The following is a 20,589-nucleotide window of genomic DNA, read 5'->3' as shown; positions in this document are numbered from 1 at the left end:
AACGTCTGCTGAGGTCTGGCTCTGCTCAGTAGGAAGATATTTCTTCCTTCCATGTTTCTAATGCAGGTTGGGACAGGAGCAAACTGAGCTCCCATCCCTGCTCAGTTAGCAGGCTCCAATATGTTTGTGGCATGGGGTGCAGCAACCAGCAGCTATGCCTGCCCGTAGCTGGGTTGGGGCGGCTTGCTGGAAACGGGCTGTCACAGCACATGAGAGCCATGAGTGGGCACACACAGAGTGGTAAACCTGGCAGAGAACACACTGGAAATAAGAGGCAGCACCAGGCCATGGGGATAGTATCAGTTTGAGGCTTCCAACACGTGCAGTAGGCTGGGTTCATCCCAGGCAGGGATGCACTGCACGGTGTCATCTTCCCTGCCCAAATAAACAGTCACTGGCATGCAGGGGAGGGGCTGTCTGTCTGTCTGTCTGGGCGCTGCCCTCTACGGACTGGGCAGATGGGCTTGGAGAAACTGCAGGCCCTTCACATGGTTCACTCCATCTCTAAGGCTGTAGAACAGCGCACGGGCATCTTCAGATGTCCCCTGGAGCAGACAGCCGTGGCCTGGTAGAGTCTCCTTTCAGGAAGCGTCCCAGCCACGGACTGAAATTGGGTTTTGCAGCATTGCTTTGGGGGGTGAGCAGCCTCAGATAGGGCCTGTAAGCAAAATGGCCGCGTGGTGCTTGGGAGGTCCCCTCAGGGTCCCGGGCGTGCTTCCTGGACGGCTGCCGTTTCACCGTCAGGAAGGGGGGTGGGTGGAAGCGTGCCGGTGGCAGAGGTGCGCTCGGGGGGAGCCTTTAGAGGGCAACGTGCCCGAGAGCAACACGCGCTGAAGGACAAAGGGAGAAGGGGCACGAGCATCAGCGCGCGTCCCGAGGTCGCTCGCACGTGTACGCGTGCGTGTGCGCGTGCCACGTGGGGGCGACCCACCGAGGTGCGGGGACGGGGGCAGGAGGCGAGCCCCTCGCGGAGCGGGGCCTCCTCCCGCTCGCAGCGCGGCTCCCCGCACCGCCCGCCCTCCCGCCGCCTTTCCCCATTCACAAAAACGCGGCGAAGATGGCGGGCCGGCGGCGAGCCTTTTTTTGTGAATGGAGGCGGTGACGTCGGCCGCGCCCGCGCGCCGCCTTCCCTCCATTCATACCCGCGGCTCGAGCCGGAGGGGCGGGGCGGCGCGGCGGGGTAGTAAAGGTTGGGGCGGCGCGGGGCTGCCGAGCGGCGGCCGGAGCGCGGAGCGGGGAAAGGCGGCCCCGCCATGGTGGCCCCGGAGGGGCTGCGGGAGATGGAGGGCAGCGCGCTGCGGCGCCTGGTGGGACGGGAGGAGGCGAGCGGCGGGCGCTGCCTGCTGCTGGACTGCCGGCCCTTCCTGGCGCACAGCGCCGGCCACATCCGCGGGGCTCTCAACGTGCGCTGCAACACCATCGTGAGGCGGCGGGCCAAGGGAGCCGTCAGCCTGGAGCAGATCCTGCCGGCCGAGGGCGAGGTGCGGGCGCGGCTGCGCGCCGGGCTCTACACCGCCGTGGTGCTGTACGACGAGCGCAGCCCCCGCGCGGAGGCCCTGCGGGACGACAGCACCGTGGCCCTCGTGCTGCGCGCGCTCCGGCGCGACATGGCGCGCGCCGACATCCGGCTGCTGGCAGGTAAACGGGGGAGGAACGAGGGGGTCGTTGGGAGCGGGCGCGGAGATCCCCGGGGAAGGAGGGAGGGCCGCCCCCCGCGTGCGGCTCCGTCCCCGGGGCCGATCGGGCCCTTTGCCGTGGGGGGGGGACCCGGGAGGCCCCTGTGATTCTGCTGCGGGAGTCGGTGCTGAGGGTCGGGGTGGGGGTTGTTAGGAGCAATTCCTTCTCCCGAAGAGCGGTGACGCATCGGCACGGGCTGCCCGGGGAGGTGGTGCGGTCACCGACCTTGGAGGTGTTCAAGAAACGTGGAGATGTGGCACTGAGGAACACGGTCAATGAGCGTGGTGGGGATGGGCAGCGGGTTGGACTGGACGGTCTTAGGTATCTTTCTAACCTTAACGATTCTGTGCTTTCGTGCTCTTTGCGTGGGAGGTTGTGAGCAACCAGGGCTGCTGGGCTGGAGGACCTCTGCGAGGTTCTGTAGAAGAAAGGTTTGTCGCTGGTTTGGTTCTGACCCCCTGAGAGTGAATCTGTTCCATGGTTTACTCACAGCAGTGGTGAGAACGCATGTGCGCAGAGCAGCAAATCATTAGGAGGCTTTCACAGACGGAGCAGGAGCGCAGCTGAGGGCTCATTGGGAACCTGCTTCGGGTGCTCAGCCATGAGCTGTCACTTGGTTGGGAGCTGAGTGCTTGGGAGGGACCTGGGCAGCCTGACCCTGTGAGTGGCAGTAAGCCCATGGCAGGGCATTGGAACTGGATGGGTTCTGAGGTCCATTGCAACCTAAGCCGTTCTGTGGTTCTGTGATGCCCGTATGGTTCTCAAGCAGGACTGTCCGGGGTTAGCAATCCCTTATTTCTAAGAGTGAAATCTCAGTTATTTTGAGGCATGGGCTCTTAGAGTCTCAGCCCTTAGAAGCCTCCTGCTTGCTTACCATAGAAATGCTTAAAAGTTCCTCCTCACTCCATTTTTGTAAGAGTCAAACAAACCTGGCACTGTGTGCATCCAAAGGCATATTTACTGGGTAGCACTTTGCTAAACAACCCTTCAATTCGATGAGGAACATTGAAGAGAAATCTGCCCTGTTTGAAGAGTCGCTTTGCCTTTCCCAGGAGGAAGTTCATTTTTCCACATGACCCTGGGCAGCTTTTCCATCTTATAGAACCACAGAACGGCTTAGGTTGAAGGGGACCTTAAGGCTTCCAACCCGCTGCTGTAGGCTGGTTGCCCCCCACCAGCTTAGGCTGCCCAGGACCCCATCCAGCCTGGCCCTAAGCACCTCTAGGGATGGGGCATCCACAGTTTGTGGTGGTGTGATGACCATGAAAGCGGGATCAGGGTGATGGGAATGCTTACCCAGCACATCTGTGTTCTGGGTGTTCCTCCAAATTCAGCCAGCAAGACTGAAAAGGGCTTTCAGGTTCTGGAAATGCAGCCTCTGCAAACTGATCTTCTCATGTGAGAAAGGTGGTGCACATTTACTGGTGTGTACATTTTCCTGCTGTAAGGGGCTGGAATTCTTCCTTGTGGAAGGGAAGAAAACCATAAAGGATGTTGAGATGCTGAATTGGTCTCCAGCTGCCGAGGGGCTCCTGGGCTGCCTTGTCAGATAAGCTTGCATCCACCTGAGAGCCAGAGTTCTCATTTCCATTGCTCTTGAGAACATCCAACCTTGTTCAGTGTCTACTTAGAGCTAAAGCTGGTGTAAGGAATGTGTCCTGCTGCATGTGCTCTGCCAGGCCTGGGCAGTGAGCACCAGTCCTGCACTTGGAATGAATCTTCAGCAGCTCTCCTGGGAGACAGGGCTCCATCTGGCTAGATTCATGGCAGTAGTGAAATCCCTGACTTCTGTTGGCTTTAAGGCTCTACATCAGCTGACAAGGATGTCAGCCTTGCTGATTTGATTTGAGTGAGGACAGGAAATTTGCCCAGAGGTGCTTATCTGCTGCCCTGGGAAGCAAACAGGTGGCAGCTCTGTTGGATCTTCCTCATGAGGAGGCACAAGGTCACCTCTGATATCTCCTTGGCAGCTGCTCTTGGCAGCTGCAGTGAGCAGCTCTTCTATAGGCACTCACCTCTGTCCAGTCCACCCTGTGTCCTTGGGAGGCAGGGACAGCTCTCTGCAGAGTGGCTCTGTTATGGGTTAACTTCCAGGGCCTCCTGTCTGTTGGTCTGCGGGCACTGGGATTGAGGGAACCTCTCTGCATTTTGTGTCTGAGAAAGTAGAGAACTGAACAGTCTGTGGTGCAGGAGGGCATTGGAGTTTCAGGTCACTGGCAACAAACCCTCTCTCCATTGCCTTAGACTACAACCTTGGCCTCAGCCTTAGGTTTTGACTGTCAGAGCATTTGGGTAGCTAGAAGCATCGGAGAGCTGTGGCCCATGGGAATCGCTCAGCCCAGGGGCTCCCCACTTGCTGCCAGGAGCCTGGTTGCTCACCCCAGGGCAGCGGGCTGCTCTCCATCCCTGTAGCATCATCTAGTGGCCAAGGGCATGTCAGAATACCTTGGCTGCAGCTGTCCCGCAGCACTGTGAGCATGGCTGTAATGCTCCTCTCTTCTTACAGGAGGTTATGAGCGTTTTGCCTCAGAGTATCCTGAATTCTGTGCTAAAACCAAGACCCTGAGCAGTGTTTCGCCCCCCAGCAGCGCTGAGTCCCTGGATTTGGGCTTCAGTTCGTGTGGGACCCCCCTTCATGACCAGGTAGGTCCACCTTACAACGTAGCCTTCCTGCTGCCCCTCCCTGAGACTCACTCAGGCCTATAAACTCATCCAGTCCTGTGCTCGTAACTGTTTTTTTCTCCATCATAGGGTGGCCCTGTGGAAATCCTTCCGTTCCTCTACCTTGGCAGCGCCTACCACGCGGCCCGGCGGGACATGCTGGATGCATTGGGCATCACAGCCCTGCTGAACGTCTCATCTGACTGCCCCAACCACTTTGAGGGGCACTACCAGTACAAGTGCATCCCTGTGGAAGACAACCACAAAGCCGACATAAGCTCCTGGTTCATGGAAGCAATTGAGTACATCGGTGAGTGCCCATTTGGAGAAGCTAGGCTGTAGTTTGCACCCAGCTGGAGGAGGCCGTGAGGTAGGCTCCAAGGCTTGGAGCTTTAAGCTCCATCTGTAGGGGTGCTCGAGGCCAGGGTGAATAAGCTTTGGGCTGCCTGATGTGGGTGGCATCTAGCCCGTGGCAGGGAGTTGGGCACAGGTGGACTCTGAGGTCCCCTCCAACCCAGGTCGTGCATGAGTGTGATGTCGGCCATCATCTGGCGAGTCAGCCAGGGGCTGGGCCTTGTTGGAAGGGTGCAGGTCTCACGTGTCGCTCTCTGTTGCCCTCTAGACTCGGTGAAAGAGTGCTGCGGCAGAGTCCTTGTCCACTGCCAGGCCGGCATCTCCCGCTCGGCCACCATCTGCCTGGCCTACCTGATGATGAAGAAGCGCGTCAAGTTGGAAGAGGCCTTCGAGTTTGTCAAGCAGCGCCGGAGCATCATCTCTCCTAACTTCAGCTTCATGGGGCAGCTGCTGCAGTTTGAATCGCAGGTCTTGGCCACCTCATGTGCAGTGGAAGCTGCCAGCCCCTCAGGGACACTGCGGGAGCGGGGCAAGGCCACCTCTACCCCTACCTCCCAGTTTGTCTTCAGCTTCCCCGTCTCTGTTGGTGTCCATGCCACCCCCAGCAGCCTCCCATACCTGCACAGCCCCATCACCACGTCACCCAGCTGTTAGCTTGGGGCTAAGGCCAACCAGGCAGGTAGCACAGAGGGGCACAGAGCCCCGGGATGTTAAGCAATAGTGCCGGACACTGCCATTGACCCTGGACTTGATGTCTTTTTCGTAGAGCAATTTCTTACCTCATCCCGTACTTCTTTTTTTTTTTGCTTTTTATGTTGTGAAAGCCACAAACCTTGATGTTGTCCAGGCTCTGTTTTGGGGGAGGAAAAAATAGTGTACTGGGTTTCCTGAAGTGCCTGGTCCGCATCTCTTCCCACCTCTACTTTATCATCTTGTTTTTTAGGGAAAAAAAAAAAAACAAAAACACAAAACAACCCAACATCTCCCCTTCCATCCTGTTTCTGCCCCTAGTTCTTTTGGGTGTTGACTTGGGTTGAAAAGGGAGCATAAGCTTATTTCTGTTGCACGGCACTTTCCCCCTTCGCACAGAGGGACACTGGTGTGTGCGTACCTGAGCCAGTCGCAGCGACCAGCAATGCTGCAGCAGGGTTTTGAGGTGATTGCAGGGAGCTCCAGGTCACCCGCTGTGCTGGCTCCTGGGGGGACGGCAGCCTCTGGCTGGGAAGCAGCATGGGTGGAGAGATGCAATCCTAAGTGATGCTCGTGTGTGTGTGTGTGCGTGTGTGTATATGTCACTGTGTCTCTAAGTCTCCTTAGTTCCCATAAAACTTGTGCCAAACCTCCTGTAGTTTAAAGAAGAGAAAGAAGGGATAAGGGCAGCGATACAGGCTGCTGATTACTCTTGGCCTGTTCCCTCCCCACCATCCTATAGCTGCTCTTCCCAAAGAAGCGGGGTAGGACAGGGCTGGACTGTGATGTGGAGAGGAGCAGCGGGGGAAGAAGAGGTGCAGAGGTGTTCTCCATCTCGCTTTCTGCACTCCAGGACCAGTGCCTGTCACTACCTGGGCTCTGCAGAGTATTCACCCACCAGCGCTGGGCTGCAAGGTTCCACATACCCAGGCACCTGCACTGCAGCCTTAGGCTGAAGCCCAGAAAATGCCTCATCTCCAATCCCCACGTAGCTTTAACCTCTCTCCATCTTCCCAGCCCGCACCAATACAAAATGCCTGTGTGGCTGATGTACATATGTATGGTTTTGTTCCTTTTATTTTTATTTTTTAGAAATCAACTTTTTATTTATTGCCCGAGGGAGAAAAATTGTTTGGAGAAAATAATAATAAAACACTTTTCAACAGTTGTGGCTGAGATCAGGTTTGTCTTGGGGCTCAGAGAATCACAGAACAGCAACTTGGGTTGGAAGGAACCTCAAAGCCCTCCCCAGTTCCAACCTTCTGCCACAGGCTGGTTGCCCCCCATCACATCAGGCTGCCCGGGCCCCATCCAACCCTGGCCTGGAGCACCTCCAGGGATGGGGGCCATCCCCACAGCCTCTCCCCCCAACAACAGGTGTTGCAAACACTCAGCTTTTACAGAGCAACTGTTAAAAATGTTTTTATTGAATTTTAAACTATTACAAGTATTGCAGATCAGACATTTAGCCAAGCACATTTATAGATCAAACTTGGTTGTTACAACAACGTTACCTAAAGTCCACCATGTAGATAGGCTGAGAACCTGCCCATCGTCTTCTTTTAGAGAGAGGGTAAAGGAGGAAATAAATAAATGCTATCCCAGCTCCAGGTGGTCAGCCACCAAGAGAGGAACAAAGGACTAGCTGCGAAGACAAGTTATATAAAAGTCTAAAAACTCAACCCCAGGTACATCGCCATGTGGGGTGGCAGAGCAAGCAATCAGAAATGGAGGTGCACAAGCTCACAGGACTGTGGCACAGAGAAATCCCCACTTCAATTTCCAAAGCTGAAGCAAGTTCCGCAGATGTTAAGAAGAAACAGTGCCAAAATTACCTTTGTAATACAGTTACTTTAATCAAACTACATTAGTCATCAGCACGACGGAACCGACGCTAAAAATCGCCTCCAAGAGGCTCAGTATGACAGAACTAGATAGAACAAAACCGGTCTAATACAGCCTGATGGGCACATGTGTTCATTTCACCGCAACGCATGGGCTCCTCTTGCTCCCTGCTGACTCACTCACCTTCCTTCAGCAGCGCTCACAAGCACTGCCCCGACCCCCTAAAGATTGCAGGCAATGAGCTCTCACCTGTACCCAAGGCACCTCTGACCATCAGCAGGTTTCCAGCCTGTAGGTTCCCACATCAGTTGGTACCTAGGGCTAAACTGAATCTGTACTTCCACCCTGTCCTACCCAGGAGGGGCGGCAGCTTAGCTTGAAATGACTGAAACACACACCAGGCACGTATTCTTTTTGATATCAGTTGCATTTTCTAGGGTCAGGAAGCATGGGAATGGTGAAATTCCATTAAGAACAAATTCACATGCTTCCTGACTTCCTGCTTCTGAGAACTATCACGACGTTCAAACTCACCCGCCTACTTTGGGCTTGGGACTCATTCTCTTTCCCCATCCATGGGGAAAAAAAACAACTGGTAGAAGAGTTTGCAGGTAAGGAAATTCCCGCTGCACAACATGGTGGGATTTGATAGCAGCGCTTGCAAAGGTTCAAAACAGGTGTTAGCAAAAGCAAACCTCATTCCTTGGACTACAGAACAGCAGTGGCTGGATAACTGCCAAACCAGTACAACAGTCTGCAGCAGTTTTCATGGAGCTGGGATCGAAGATTGGTAGAGAGGAGTGAAGATGGGAAAGTAAGATGTACCATGCTGAGGTGCTGCACTCCGACAGTGTTCAGGTTGCAATGCCACCCTGTGCCACGGAAACAACCTCAGCTCTGGAGAGCCAGAACCTCCCGCAGGGTTCAGACCTGGTGAAGCGCTGCTCTGTCCGCCCACTGAGGCCCCATCACAGCTGTTTTAAAGCTGCACTCCTCTAAGGGTAAAAGGCACCGGGGTCAGGACCACCTGCCACCCCCACTCCTGCAGGCACCGCATTAATCCCATAGGGAATGGCTCTGCCTGGAGCCACTGGGAGGTGCCAGGCTTCTTCCAAACCTGGCTGAGCACAGCACCTTCCCGCATCCTCACTTTTATCATACCTAGGTGACACAGTGCTGCAGATAAACGTCCCATCACCAGGGGACAGCCCTGCTCAGGATGAGGCACCCTGCCACATCTATTCCGTGGAACTAGGAGCTCTTACATCAACTCCCTCAGCTAAAGCAGAAGCAACCCTGCTGCAAACAAAACAGTGCCGGTAGCAGCTCAACCACCATCAGCTTTTCCATAGGTTACAGACACCGATGGGCAGATCCTCACCTTGTTTTCAGCCACAGGAGGAGCCACACACACAAACGACATCAGCCAGCAGAGGCACACGCTGGTCTGCACAGCCCACCAGGCCAGGGTGTCCCTCTGTGCTGGCCACGAATGGGCATGGGACCATTACAAGACAAAAGCCACTGCAAAATGATTTCTTCACACAGCACCTTTACTCTGCACAGAACATCAGATATGTAACATGGGCAGTTCCAAGATACCAAACAGTGTATTTTTTTGTACTCCAGAACTTCACAGCTCCAGATTTTGTTCCATTAGCACACAGGAAACAACAAGCGAGAACAAAATCTGGTGCGGGCCCTTGGTGGGGTTTTGTTTTTAGGTTTGTTCTTGTTTTTCAAAGATGTAAAGCTTTCAAACTTCCACACCCACATCAACCAATTTGCTCATCTACGCAGCACAATTCATTTCTTTTAATCACTGAAATCTATGTCTAATGGGGATGGTGAGCCACACTCATTCTCATCGCTATCTGAAACCCTAGTGTAGATAGGCGCATCCCCCACTCCATTCTTATCTAAATTAAAACCAAACCTCAAACTTAAATGATGAATACAAAACTTCAAAGCCTAGTGGTGATCTCTGCAATCCTAACACTACTAAACAAGTAGCCAAAATACAAGCATCCGACTGTGTCAGTGACGTCTGATTAAAAGGACAACTAGGCCAGAGTCTGGACTGCGAAGCTGATTATTTCATCAAGTCACAAAATGAAGTGAAAACCATAGATCCAGTGCCAGCTCGAGAGAAATAAAACCCAAAGCTCAAGATCTGCTGCAGTATTGCTATTTCTAAGGTTTTCTTTATAGATATTACAAAGAGTGGATGTGCAGGCAGCCAGACCGCATCAGATGACTGACTTTACAGTGGGCGCGATTCCTCCAGGAGGATAACCTGCTTCAACACTAAAGCCTTAATGCTAAAAATGAGCTTTCCGTGTCTTAAAGCTGAAAGTGAAGACTCTGTTTAGTCCAAACACCCCGAGCAAACCACACTGGCAGGGAGCACGTTTTTATAAACTTAAAGCATGCTATTCTGCCATTCCCTTGCTTAAAGGGTGTTAAAGCTGGAATGCATGAACTGGATCATCAGTTATTCAGCAGCGCCGGTCGATAGGGAGATGGACAGCCTGTTCAAAGGAACATTTTACCTCCGGCCATTATATGCTCGGTGCTGGAAAACATCTCACACTGATGGTTTAAAAACAAAACCAGAAGTTGTAAAAACAACCACCTCCCCCCAGAAAAAGAAATTAATTCCTACTCTCGTTAAATCTCTAATGTTCATGAAGGAGACTTCAGAATTAGTCTGATGCTGTGCTATGCAACGCTGAAATATAACTTCTTCCTACCCAGCAAAATAGATCCGGGAACTTGCATGGAAGGGGACTGAGGTGAGTACATCCCAGCTTTGTCCTCTGGTATATCTGCCAACAAATCCACTTCCCAACTGATCTTTTTAAAGAAAGTTTTCCTCAGAAAGATGTAAAACCCATATTTTAAAAAATTATTTTTGTAAACCACTTAAAGCTGTTGGACAACCATGATGTCAAACAGATGTGACACGAAACTGCTGTAACACGTTCTCCCTTACCAGTCTGAAAACCATCTTCTGTGTCTCATAACACAGAGGGATGCGACCCAGATACATCCTTGCACGTGTGGTCTTCTGACTCGTCAGCTGTCTCCCAGCAAAACCGTATGCCACTGTAAGGGGAGAACGTTTCACAAGCTGCACGCGCTTGATAGCAGCCTTGTAAAATGTTCTTTTAGAGATATCAGTAGAGGGCACTGACCTGCTGTATCCAGCACAAGAGTCGGTTTGACACTTCTGCTGGGTTTCCCCAGAAAACTCACACTGACAACGCAGCAAACTGAAATGGGATTTGTTTCCACTCTCAAGAAACACTCACAGATTAGTATCGTTTGCTCAGAGGTGTGCAAAGAAACCCCCTATCTTGAAGAACTGGACGTAGCCCCTTCTCAGATGAATCTCATATTGCATTGTTAATGGTTTTAGTCAACTTGACTTTGTGCAAAATACCTTTAAGTAGGTTCTGGCTCAACTCCAGAATACGAAAGGAAAATAAATAGTTGTCTGAGACTTTCTGAAAAGATAAATTGAATGCTGCATGCTGGAAGGAAAATTATGGACTTAATGCAGTTTATCTGCAAATAAAGTAAGCAGAACAGTAGTGTCTGAAATTTTAACGCATGAGATGGCCTTGATAAAGATTTCTGTTTGCACAATGTTCCCAAAGTCTAGATCAAAACAACATTATTTTGCACATGGTAATGGTAGAGACTAGGAGCCTGAGATGCATTATTAAAAGGCAGTCTCTTGTAAACCTTCCTCAAAAGGAACGATAGCAGTCGAGTATGCAAGAGTTACTCATATCGTATTCATCAAGACAGAAATGCTCTATAAAAGACATACAGCATATTTCCAGATTAAGAATTTTATATGATACTGATATCCTGAACACATTTCCACCCAGTCCAAGATTGAAGTCACATCCTTCTTCGCTGCTCTGTAGCTACTAGGTCTTTTGCTCTGCTGCTGTTCCTGTCTGCGAGGGAGCTTCTGGTTTCACAATCTGGTACGTAATAAGATATTCTGGATATGCCTAAAAGTCAAGAAAAAGAAATCGTTTTACAGAAGGGGTACACTCAGTAACTTCACATTTTGGATTTCAAACGACGACCAGGAAGGACAGTGCAAGAATCAGCTCTGTGTTCAAAGCTACCAAGAGAGACTCTGAAACATCAATCTCTTTCAAGTCCTACCTGGTCAGAGCCCTCAGCAATCTGGTGTGCAAGCAAGGGTGAATGAGAGGTTGTTTTAAATGACTGCCCAAGATTCTTTCCAACTTGAATTTATTTTGTAATCTTTGAATCATCCAGGGCAGCGAGCAAGCCACTCTTCTAAGCTAAAAGCCTCCACTGAGTTACTCAGAATAAAAATCAGCTCTTGAAGACTGCTGTGCTACTTCTGCTGCCATAAGGGGAGACAGGGACATAGCCACAGCTGGGAATCCACAGGTAAAAAGCTCAGAATACTCACAATCTATAGAGTCCCAGAAATGTACGCGTTCTTGTTACTGCAGTTAAATGCAGTGGGAGAAAACAGCACATACTCATGAAAACTACATCTCTTAAAAGGCTCTTCTCAGTGCTGCAGAAGAAGAATGAGGCCATTTTCCGCAACGTAGATCAGAGAAGATCAGTGGAAAGGAGCAGCAATTCCTGCCTCAATACAGTTTACAGCTTACTTTTACATTTAAGTGAAAAATAGCTAAGACAGCACACCTGGAATGGAAATCATTTATATCCCTTCTGAAACTCCAAGCTCTGTTGGTCATCACTAGCCACCTACCTGTTCTCCTCTATAGATAACATATTCAGCATATGCAAGTCCATTCACACTTGGCCTGCCAATAACTGAATGGTGTCCTGGAGGGGCATGTGCCATCTTCATGGTACTAAACTGAAGAAAGGATTTTCCAAGGGTCACTCTACAGAAAAGCATTTGTCTGAAAAGAGAAACACCGAGTTAACATATCTGAGAGACATAAGCCTCCAGAATGACTTCAGACTTCTGTTTCTTACAATTAATTTCTCACAGGTCTTTGGTGAAACAGTTATAGAAACCAGGTCTAAGGCTGTGTCTAAAAATTCTTGCTTGACATTCAGAAAGGAAAACACATGATTTGTTTAGCTGTTGCATGGAGGCTGGCTCTTGTTCATTTTCTATAAAGCTGATGTATGAAGCCATATGAACACTCTTTGTGTTCCAACCAGCAGGGTGAGTGTCAAAGCATGAAATGCACACTGATCTACTTCAGTACAAAACAAAGCTGTGATTAGGTCTTGCTCACTACCTCCAAAATTATGTGGCCTGTAGAATCAGACTGTACTGCTGATCACCACTTCGCAGTGCAGTTTCATTCTAAGATTACCTGGAGTTTAATTGCTTTTTTTTGCCTTACTCTCCATTTTCATACTTGCCATTTCAAGTCTCTTTCCTGAGTCACCACTTACTTTGATTTATACTCACTTTGACCTTTCTGTGGGACTCACATTTATGTCTGCTTCTGTTCAGCCCCGGCAAATGGAAAAGTGCATTTTCCCCACCATGACCAAACTTAAATGGCTGTTCTTTCCCCACAGTTCATCCTGTGCCAGGGTCATAAAAACCAGGACAGCTGGAGTTACCTACAGGGATCTCTGGTGGAGACATACCTGTGGCAGATGTAACAGGACCTGTCTTTATGTGTGGGACAGCCTGTTCCTCCTCCTATCCCATACACATATTGGTTGCTCTTCGAAGAGTTCTCTGCAAAGTAAATTCCAGCTCCAAACATTCCTCCAATGTATGCATGTCTTTCATCAAATCCTTTGTGAATGATAGCATTAATAAAAGGAGACCCTAGAAAAGACAAAAGGTTGTGTTATCACACAGTTGTTAAGACCTGTAGCAATTCTGGACTTTATGTCAAGAGGAGCTTTTTCTGCCTCAGACAGATCATTAAATGCCACAAAGTGTGCTCAGTCAGCTGGAAGGGGGCGATACCCAGCAGGATGCAGTGATGTGTGGGATTTATCATTCTATACCAAGATCCCACGTGTGACTCAGATCTTACTCAGTTACAGATCTCATTAAGTGGCCTTCCCACCCCCTCCTCACATTTCAGCACAATTTATTTTGTCAGTGCACACTTTCTTCAGTAGTCGGTACTCTCCAACAAAGGGCAAATTTATCAGGACAATCATACCCTAAAACCATTTCCTTCACAGGATCAGAGAAGGTGCTAGGGAAGGATTAATTTGCATTGGGACAGTTGTCCTTTGCAGGCACTTCTGGATGCTTCTGAAGAACATCCTGCTTAAACTCATGGTGAGTTTTGGTTCCTTTCCCTCATTGTTACATGAAGTGCCATGGAAAAATGCTTTTACTATGTGCTGCTCCCCTCTTTCAGAAGATAACTTGTATTTCTCACAGCAGTGTATAGCTCTCCCAACAGTTAGCATCAGTTTTAAGGGCAACGACTGAGATACAGCATTTTATAAACATATTTTGTACCTAGTGGAGCTTTATGGATTGCATAGAATACCTTCACCAACCCCACACCCATGCATTTTTAGCACAGAAAAACAATTACTGTACAGGATGGTGAAAACAGCCACACTAACATTGCCTGTGGGTTCCTATTTGCTTCTGGTTTCCTTTTCTGTTTTCTTTTTTAATACCAGTACATACAAATAGTTATCACTTTATTACCATGAAATAACATGCGCTCATTGTGATGGTTATGATTCTCTTCCGAGACCTCCTTCTGTCTGTGACAGAATCTCTCCCGCAACTTCTTATTCACAACCTTTTGAATCTGCAATGGAACAACAAGCTTTAAGTATGCAACTCAAAATAAGTGAAATATGGTTTCAAAAAAGTTTGCAGAAATTCTACAGAGAAGCACAGCAAGACAAACAAATGGTATGAAAAACAACCTCAAACTAAAAATCACGCCCCTCCTGAACATACCGTTACACCAAGTCAGCAACATATGCTTCAAGACATTCACATTTATTGTGAATTACAGCTTAAGTTCTTGGGTTTAAGGCAGGCTTTCAGGCTTCATTCCTCAGAGTAGGTAATACCATCAAGAACCACAGACTGTCTGAAACTCCTTCCCACCCTTGCTTTGGCTGCTCTTGAGCAGGCCTAGCTTTCTGAAGGCTTAGGTTTAATGTTCACTATGTGGTTGGTGGCAATTCTGCCCATGGCAAGGAGTTGGAACTGGGTGGGCTTTAAAGTCCTTCCCAACCCAAACCACTCCATGACTTCTTTAGACTCTAATAGCACAAGTGGACACTTCTTCCTCACTCCATATGCCAAGCACACAATCAGTTTAATTTTAGTACTCAGTGCTTGCTTTAACTCTGCAATTGATTATCATACCAACAAAAAACTTTAAGTTTAAAAGGTTGATCTATTAAAATCAATTTTGTGTGCTTTCATAAGTACCAGCTTATTGTACTACAAAGAACTACAATGCTTTGAAACTTACCCTGATGACATTGTACCTGTTGAAGATCCCACCAGCATTTCCACCATCTCTATGCTCCCGGATTGTACTTTGCATCTACACATAAATGAACACAACTGAATGCTCAGCACATAAAACTTGTTAGCAAGGAAAAGTAATCATGCAGTATCTATCTTAATACATCACAGACAGCAGTAGAATCTGGGATGAAAATTAACTAAAAGGTGCCAAAAAACCTCAGTTTTAAATGGAGATACATACTTTTTATTCAGGCACCCAACACACTATCAGCTCTACAATGCTGTCTGAGAAGCTGAATGTTGCAATTCCTCAATCTTATAATAAAAACCTACAGATTGGCACTTGGTATCAAAATGAGACTACTGGAAGACCCGCTTTAGATTAGAAAAAAATTAAAAAGTAACTCAAACAAAAAGATCATTTTGAAGTAATAACAAATGCATTTCTAATGACTACAGGCCGTATTTCTTAGTGACATGAAAATACTTATATTAAGTTTTCTTATGGCATTAAAAGCTTCTAAGAATTTCAACAATTTAACCCGTTTTCTTCCAGCGGTATTTATAACCACAGCACCAACATTTAGTAACAACTCAAATAAACATCCCAATTTAGTAAACAAGTGACTCTTTCTTTCAGACATGGTTGCACAAAAAATCTGCACAAACTCCAGTTTGTAGAGTTACTAATAAAAGATATTCCAGGATACTGGCAGCAATCCTGAGTACCAGGACTCTCTGTGCTACAAAGCAACATCACTACACAAGCAACTGAACAAACAATGAAGTCTTTATTTCAAACATAACTCTTCAGAAAGTCTCTTTCCTCTTAAGCTTTTCCTTTCAAAATGGTAACTGCTTGTAGTTGACTCAAATAAAAGAGCATGTGTGTGTGGGAGGTAAAATTACAGTCATCTCTGCTTATCCAAGAGCTGTTTTATCTAGGTTACAGATTAACTAAGCCACGGAGACAAGAGAAAACAAGCTGGTTCACATGCAGAAACAGCCTGAGCAAAGAGAATGCCTACAGACTTGTACAGCCTTGATCTCCCAGTCTCCACACACAGCCTTTGCCTTTCACAGGTGTGCCTTTCTCTGATAAGCTCTGTAAGCCCTAGCTATGAGACAACCTCCAGAACACAATGCCAGCAAGGCAAAATTAGGTTAGCAGGGAGTGAGAAACAAAATCATGTATTTAAAGAAAAAAACTGTCAGGAAACAGCAAATAAAATAAAAAATATAATATAATATGTATAAAAATATAATATAATATAATATATATGTATATTATATATATATATAATCTTCAGTATAAACTGAAACAAACAAATGCCCTAAACTCGACATCAGATCTTTCTAATTCACCAACGCATGTTTTATCACTTTCAGCAAGTGTTGCAAGATTTAGCTCTAAGGATTAGGTGATGAAGGAAATGCACCACCATCAAACAAGCTAATCGCAATACCTCTTCTTCAACGGACTGATACTCCTTATCGTCAGGTGCAAGGTCAAGCAGAATAGTCCCCTGACTCACGCAGTGGAAAGTTAAATAAGGATTGGTACCTACAAAGGGAAGGAAATAAAGAAGTTAAAAAAAATAATAAAATCAACTGGAGAAAATAAAGCCAGCCTTGTTTTTATTAAACACTGCAATTTTTCTGCTTATATAACACCAGCAGGAAACACAAAAAAAACCACAAGGCTTAAAAATAACCTTAAAAAGATGACGTACTTTCTTTGGCAGCAGGGTCCTCAGAGAGAGAAGAAAAACACAGGTGTGACAACTACATTTTATGGTTTGTGCTTTAGTAGAAGGATGCAAGTGGCATGGGACAGCATAGAGCTCCATCAGGCCTTCACGCTTCAGGATACAGCTAGCCTATATGTAGGGCAAATCAACCCAAAAGCTCCCCCTTCCCTGGTCAAACAGAACCCCCCCTGCAAATGGGCACAGCTTCCACAGGGTTATCCATTCTCTAGAAAGATGAGCAGTCACTCAGTCCTGTATCAACCCAATATACTCCTTACCTATCACAAGCCACCAAACCATCAGCAAGCATGTTTTCCAAACAATCACACTCTTTCAATTGCTGGTATCAATGCCTACATTTACAGCCTGTTCTGTGTTACTCAGGCTAACAAGTAAAAACATCATATTTACCTTGCTGTCCTCCTAGAAGTCTCTCCACACCTTTTATCAATTTGTGCCGGTGGCCATAGGCGTTAATCCCTATTTCTTTAAGCTCCTCATGTCCCATGTCTGCCAACACATCCAGGGTTATCTGGAAAGGTGAAAAACCACAACAATCACCGGACAAGTTTGGCCCAATTCCCAAGGTCAAAGATACATCAGTTCAGAAAATGGACTGTATTCATGCTACAACCAAGAGAACGCGTATTTTATATTTTACCATATTCTTAACTACTGCCACCTGCTGGCATGCACCTCCCTCACACAAGACCATGCCCAGCTGCTACAACTTGGTTTGTGTAGGACTTCTCTCACAGCAATTAACAAGAGCTCATTCTTGTTACAATCATTTTTACTTATGTAGGAAGAGGATGCACGGAAAAGCTGGGACGAGTCAAAGCATGGAAATATTTCTGAAGCGATCAGGGTCTCACCTTCTAGTGTGATTCAGAATTCTCACTGTGCTACCAAAAAGGTGTTTCACACTGGTATATAATGGTGTGTGCATATCCACACGTGTGCTTGCACAGAGATGAAGCCAGTGAGATGGCTAGGTTAAGTCAAGCTCAACTATCCCAACTATTTCCCACGCTCAAACTTTGGGAAATAATTAGCATTGTAAGGACAGGCATAACTAGTTATGTTATTGTAATATACAAATACATCCACCATCACCTGACGTGATTTTAGACATCAAGGTCACACAGATTGTTGGTAGAAATAGAAAATAATAAAACAAATGGACAAACTATTTTCAAAGTTAAAAAAGAGGAAATATAGTTGCTAAATGAAATACATATTTTTCATTGCTGTAAAGCAATTCTGTACTAAGGCGTTTATGTGAAGTACAAAGATTTAACGTGATGGAAGTAACTGCATAAAGCCTACTTCCAATTTTACATTAAATTGGTACTGGAAGCTCAGCGAATGATAGGAACCCACACAACTTGCTTAAAAACCAGGTAGACTGTTAGCACAACTGGACTTGCAGATATCAACACTGTCAACTACAAATTGAGTACCACAAATCCAAAGGAAAGCAATTCAAGCAAGGAATTATAGATACCCTGAGCAACTGTGCAATTGAGCAGAAACAGCCCTAATGAGATTGCTGTGGAAAAGCCACTGAAGGCATTCATTGTGTGCACAGGATAACAGGAAACATAGATAATAGACAGCACCAGCACAGACCCAATATCAATATGAGATTAGAGCCAAGTAGAAAAGAAAGAACATGAAAGCAGTGAGATAATGAACTTATTTTTACAAGAAAGACAAACCTACAAGAGCAGCTTAGCAGTTTTGGAAATGATAAATCTGATTTAAATTGTTTAATCTTAGTAGCAGGGAAAGATCTTAAATACAGGTTAGAAGTTGAGGAAGTAAAAACTGGACAAAAGCAGCACAACAAGAGGAAGCTGAGGAAAAATAATATATAAGAACAAAAACTGAGTAGAATACAAATTCATTGGGGGTTGGTTTGCTTCTTACTAGAAGTAGTTCCAAGTTAAAGAAATAAGCCTATGCTTATGTGTAAGAAGGGAAAAAATATTATATAGCATGGTAACTTTGGGGAGGGAGATACCTCTGTAATGTTTCGTGGAAGAATTTGGAGGCTTTTCTGTAAGTAACAAATTACATTTAAAATATTTACTTCCTGATCCATCACAAAAGATTAACAGCAAAAGTATGAGAAAAAAAACATCATCAAATCCAGCCGCCCTGTACTTTTTACATCCACCAGTGTACATCTTATTCGCACAAGTAATCTTTTTAATTGTCAATGCATTAAATCTAAAAAACAGTACATAATAATAAGCCACAAACCTTACAGAAATGTTAGCTTCTGGAACTGTAACAAGTTGTATTCTTTCTACACACTGCAAATTGTTGATAACTTTGCAGTTTCCTCCATTTCTCAACTATATTTACAACTTCTTAGCTCTGCAAATTCAATAAATGCTACAGTCCTAACTCATCAAGAAACCACACTTCTGCATTCTCTGGACTGACTACACAATACTCAACTAGATTTCTAGTTCAGCTTAGTGGTCAAACTTTAGGAATTCCTATGTCTAACTTAAGTGTTACACGTAGCAGCACAGATGGTGAAAAGTTTCTTTAAACATCAAGATTGCTACAGGAGAAGTGCAGGTAATGTCCTGCACTTCCTAAATTTTACAATAGTCACTTATCATCATATCATATCATAGTATCATAGTATTGTGCGAGTTGGAAGGGACCTTAGAGATCATTGAGTCCAACTCCCGGGATTCGAGCCCTCTGTGTAGCAGAGCGGCACTTCTACCCCCTGCTCCACAGGGGGGATTCAAACCCGGGCCCCCTGGTGTTGCAAACGGGAATTCTACCGCTGCGCCACCGGGGAACACACTTATGTTCGAAAGTTAATTCAAAGTTCACATGCAGTTCACAGAATACAAGCCAAATTAGCAAGCATCATTTCTTAAGAAAGTGAAAACCACGGATATCTAACTCAAACAGGCAGATATTTTTGTTTCTACTTCATTGAGCAGCATTTGCCAACTCATTCATAACTGCACTTTTCTTGGATGTTTATTTTTTTCTGTAGATGTGAAATCATCTTTTTGCTCTCTTTTAAAAATCAGGGAATTGAAGTCTACCTTCAAGACACACAGAAAACACTTGACACTTACCTGTTCTGTCTCAAAGATGTCCCGAAGGTGTTCAAGACCAAGGCTTTTCAGGAACTGGGTAATGTTCATGTCTAGACCAGAAACTGTAATAAGAAAAAAAAAATCATTTAATCACAGGCACGCAATTCAAATAAGTAAATAAACCAACAAATACCACTTCTCTTAAGATCCCAGTCACTCTTCTTCGTACCATTAATCTGCCTTATAGAAAACAATCCACTTCCATTGCGTGAAACCTCAGTGCGAATATCATCACTGTTCCCCTCTCCAGTATCAAATAATGAAAAGCACAATCAGCCTGTGGCAGAAGCTAATATTGCAAGGAGAAGGAAATGAAGGCTGGGTGTATTTTTGGTATATAATCGCCCAGATGCTGATACAAAGCACATATTCTAGATATGAATCAAAAGATCCAAAGCCTTATTGAAATCCCTCAGCCGTTGCGATCATAACTCTATCAAATTAATTCTCATTGGATCTTCTGGATAAAATCAACAAACATCTGGGCACCTAATCAGATATGCTTTTGTAATCAGAACTAACTGAAAAGCAAACAAATGAACAGGCAGCAATGTTCCTGCAGGGCACACGAGAACAGAGCAAACATCAGACACTTCATGATGTGGACAACAGTTCAGAATGTGCAGTAATTTCTGCCTGGTCAGAAATGCTTTTCAGATAAAGTAAGAACTGCTGTGAATCTAAACTACTGTACTTCTGGCAATGCAAACTTGTCCAACAGTAAATGCACCTTCTCCCTCCTTCCTTTCAGTTCCCGCTGCTCCATCACCAGTATTTGATGCCCCTCCAACCGCTAGCTCTGCCAGTGGCCCGGTGAGGTTATCTATACTGCTGGCAGCAGAAAGGCAGGATGGCGTAGATGCTGGCGAGATCAGGGAGGCACTAACAACAGTTGCTTGAGGCTTAAAGCATGTAGGTAAAGCTTCTGGAGGCATCGCATCTATCAGCAAAGCTCTGATATCGTCAGCCTGAAAAACACAAAAACATTCATCTTGAGACTCAGTTA

At 46.5% G+C, this 20,589-nt stretch overlaps 2 protein-coding genes across 2 annotated transcripts in view; one reads left to right on the top strand and one right to left on the bottom strand.

Moving 5' to 3' along the window:
- The first annotated feature begins 1,113 nt into the window (after positions 1-1,113).
- Positions 1,114-6,547, top strand: DUSP4 (dual specificity phosphatase 4). Its single transcript, XM_072334980.1, has 4 exons — positions 1,114-1,638; positions 4,184-4,320; positions 4,429-4,648; positions 4,961-6,547. Exons 1-4 carry the CDS (start codon positions 1,254-1,256, stop codon positions 5,344-5,346), a joined length of 1,128 nt encoding a protein of 375 aa, XP_072191081.1. The 5' UTR covers positions 1,114-1,253; the 3' UTR covers positions 5,347-6,547.
- A 241-nt stretch (positions 6,548-6,788) lies between these two features.
- The window catches only part of TNKS (tankyrase), a 107,223-nt gene continuing 93,422 nt past the window's right edge, over positions 6,789-20,589 (bottom strand). Inside the window, exons 19-27 of the mRNA XM_072334226.1 lie at positions 20,314-20,551; positions 19,563-19,645; positions 16,858-16,978; positions 16,162-16,259; positions 14,697-14,771; positions 13,910-14,015; positions 12,871-13,057; positions 12,005-12,161; positions 6,789-11,255 (exon numbers count right to left, since the gene is read on the bottom strand). Coding sequence (XP_072190327.1) covers positions 11,169-11,255; positions 12,005-12,161; positions 12,871-13,057; positions 13,910-14,015; positions 14,697-14,771; positions 16,162-16,259; positions 16,858-16,978; positions 19,563-19,645; positions 20,314-20,551 — 1,152 coding nt within the window. The 3' untranslated portion in view covers positions 6,789-11,168. The remainder of the gene's footprint in view (positions 11,256-12,004; positions 12,162-12,870; positions 13,058-13,909; positions 14,016-14,696; positions 14,772-16,161; positions 16,260-16,857; positions 16,979-19,562; positions 19,646-20,313; positions 20,552-20,589) is intronic.

This window comes from Excalfactoria chinensis, chromosome 4 (genome assembly GCF_039878825.1).
Source record: "Excalfactoria chinensis isolate bCotChi1 chromosome 4, bCotChi1.hap2, whole genome shotgun sequence".
NCBI lineage: Eukaryota > Metazoa > Chordata > Aves > Galliformes > Phasianidae > Excalfactoria > Excalfactoria chinensis.
The sequence above is the reverse complement of the archived record's forward strand: the minus strand, read 5'-3'. Positions and strand labels throughout refer to the sequence as shown.

Coding starts and splice junctions, on each gene's coding strand:
- DUSP4 (XM_072334980.1), top strand. CDS start 1,254: ATGGTGGCCCCGGAGGGGCTGCGGGAGATGGAGGGCAGCGCGCTGCGG. Junction 1,639..4,183: donor CGACATCCGGCTGCTGGCAG/GTAAACGGGGGA, acceptor CTCTTCTTACAG/GAGGTTATGAGCGTTTTGCC. Junction 4,649..4,960: donor GGAAGCAATTGAGTACATCG/GTGAGTGCCCAT, acceptor GTTGCCCTCTAG/ACTCGGTGAAAGAGTGCTGC.